General features: G+C 48.9%; 1 protein-coding gene and 1 non-coding gene across 2 annotated transcripts; one reads left to right on the forward strand and one right to left on the reverse strand.

Moving 5' to 3' along the window:
* Positions 1–6: 6 nt before the first annotated feature.
* Positions 7–1,810, forward strand: LOC117940673 (vasodilator-stimulated phosphoprotein-like). Its single transcript, XM_034865874.1, has 5 exons — positions 7–132; positions 422–681; positions 772–1,020; positions 1,126–1,385; positions 1,509–1,810. Exons 2-5 carry the CDS (start codon positions 428–430, stop codon positions 1,808–1,810), a joined length of 1,065 nt encoding a protein of 354 aa, XP_034721765.1. The 5' UTR covers positions 7–132; positions 422–427.
* Positions 1,811–2,515: 705 nt separating this feature from the next.
* Positions 2,516–2,612, reverse strand: LOC117940674. The gene has a single exon (XR_004655795.1). It is a non-coding gene; the product is annotated as a U6 spliceosomal RNA (small nuclear RNA).
* Between the last annotated feature and the right edge of the window lie 9 nt (positions 2,613–2,621).

Raw genomic sequence — 2,621 nt, forward strand, 5'->3', positions numbered from 1 at the left:
GCAGCAGCTCGGTCAGGGGATCCAGCTGACGCACCCCCGTCTGAGCCATCCGGTCCCGCCGCCCCTCACCACCATGCCTCTTCCGAGGCCCCAGAAGGTCCTGCTTCCAACCAGTCCTCCTCAGAGTCTGAGGTAAGCTCACTGACTGACTACAGACTCATGTTGATGACATTATGTGTTAATAATAATAATAATAATAATAATAATAATAATAATAATAACTGAGTTGAAAATGAATCAATTTATTTCAGACAATATACTCACAGTATATATTTATATGTACATTTTTTTATATTTATTTGTTATTTGTAACACTTTTATTGTTTATTTGTTATTTGTACACAAACAAATAATATTTGATAGATATTTCCCAGTGCTCTCTTTAATCACAGTGATTTGCCTTTCTTGTGTTTCATGTCAGGAGGAGATGCAGGGTCCTGATGGTCAGCCAGGATACCAGCATGTCCTGAGGCTGGCCCAGGCCCTGCTGGAAGCACGGAGCCTTCTGGGGCTGTCAGACAGGAGGGTAGACAGGCTCATTGTGCTCTGGCATAAATTGCCAGAGCACGACAAGAGGAGAGTGGTCTACCCTCCCAGATACCGGGAGAGGCAGCCTAAGGGGCGGTTCAAGGCTGCGAAGGGGACAAACACCTCCTGTCCTGGAAAGGAGAGTCTCCAACGGTGAGACTCTTTGCAATTATTATTATATTATTTCTCTAATTACAACATGCTGTGTAATAACCCACTCTGTGCTCTCATTGACTCTTTCAGCAGCCTTCTCGGACCGAACTCGGGCCCTGCAAACTGGCCCAGTGCCAGTCGCCTGGTAGAGGCCATTTGCAGCCAGCTCTGCCAGCTCCACCCCAAAGGCACGCGGTCCGGGGGGATCCGTCGGGACAGGTGGGCCCTGGTCCTCTCGGACTACGTGGCCATCAGAGCGGCAGTGCTGGCAAGCCCGAGGCTGATGGCTCAGACGGACATCCAGCTCTTTGAGCTCAATCAGAGGACCCTGTCCCAGTGGTAAGAGTTTAACATAAAACAGTGTTGACATGTTGTAATCTGTACTGACAGTTATCTATTGATTGAAGCTCAAGAGTCTAAAAGCAGAATATGTTTGTCTTCCAGGTTCTCTCGGCGCCAGAAAGAGGAGGAGAAGGCTGTGCTGCTGCAGGCAAGTGGCGTCATGCCTGTGGCAGCACTGGCTGGCGAGCCCCTCCCTCCAGCAAAAGGGCTGTCCTCTGTCCAGGTGGGACAAGGACAGCCCTTTGCCTTCAATGTCCCCGAGGAGCAGCCCGGACACCAACGCCATCTTCTCCCGGGCCCTCCTCCTCCTCCTCCTCCTCCTCCTCCTCCTCCTCCTCCTCCTCCTCCTCCTTCGCCTCCAGGTGGGGAGCATCCAGGCCCATCTGGAGGCGCACGCCAACGCCTTCTTCTCCCGGGCCCTCATCCTCCTCCTCATCCTCCTCATCCTCCTCCTCCAACACCCTCTTCCTCCTCCACTCCTCCAGTACTGCTCCCGGGCCTTCCTCTTCCTGCACGTATTCCAAGGACAACAGAGTTCAGGAAGAGGAAGGCGGCCGAAGCTGCCGCTGCAGGGCAGGGGCCGCCGCCCGGGAGCAAATCCCGTCGGCAGACGGCGCAGTACGTCTGCAGCAAGTGTGGCCAGCCCAAAAGGCTGGAGACTGGCCACACTCGTGTGGATGGAGTGGCGTACTGCGCTACTGTCGGCGGGAAGTCTGTGGAGGAGTGGCGGGAGGACATCAAGAGAAAAAAAAACCGCAACCCAGGGGGGCCGGGGCCCATGTTTTAATTTTATTTTAGTTTTCTCTTTATTCAGTTTTCTCTTTTATTTGGTTCTGTTTTTGTATTTTTATTCCTTTCCTTTTATTCATATTTTATTATTTATTTTATTGTATTGCTGCACATTAACTTTTTTCTGCGGTAACCAATAAAAATCAGAAACTGCACTTTGTTTTGAAGCTTTTTTATTAACGAACATCTAAAACACACAACATATTACTTACTTTAAAGTGTTTGTATGATATACACACAGTCAGATTAAGCTTGTTAACGTATCAAAATGCATTTTAGGATGACATGTCTTTCACCACCACCACCACCTAGACCGAGGGCCCCTCATCCAGTCTCCAGTCATCCAGTCTCCAGTCATCCAGGTTCAAGTCATCCAGTCTCCAGTCATCCAGTCTCCAGTCATCCAGTCTCCAGTCATCCAGTCTCCAGTCATCCAGGTTCAAGTCATCCAGTCTCCTGAAATTAGACAAAACATAAAGCTTGACATTATTGATTTCATACTACTTATTTCAACATTAAATCTTATAAAAGTTACAGTTTAGATGATGTATGTAAACTCAGATGAAGCTTGCAGACGTGTAGCGTATCTACAACGTTGCTTTTGATGGCATCTTTAGCGCCGCAGGCGGGGTTCGAACCGCCAACCTCAAAACTTCCCAAAAAAAGCCCACTAATTGCTTAATTGCTAGCCCCCCTCCCGCAGGAAAACAGAGAAGAACGCTCCATAAGCTTTGCGCAGGGGCCATGCTAATCTTCTCTGTATCGTTCCAATTTTAGTATATGTGATAGCGAACTATCACAGTAGTACC

Source organism: Etheostoma cragini, unplaced genomic scaffold (assembly GCF_013103735.1).
Source record: "Etheostoma cragini isolate CJK2018 unplaced genomic scaffold, CSU_Ecrag_1.0 ScbMSFa_3039, whole genome shotgun sequence".
NCBI classification, from domain to species: domain Eukaryota; kingdom Metazoa; phylum Chordata; class Actinopteri; order Perciformes; family Percidae; genus Etheostoma; species Etheostoma cragini.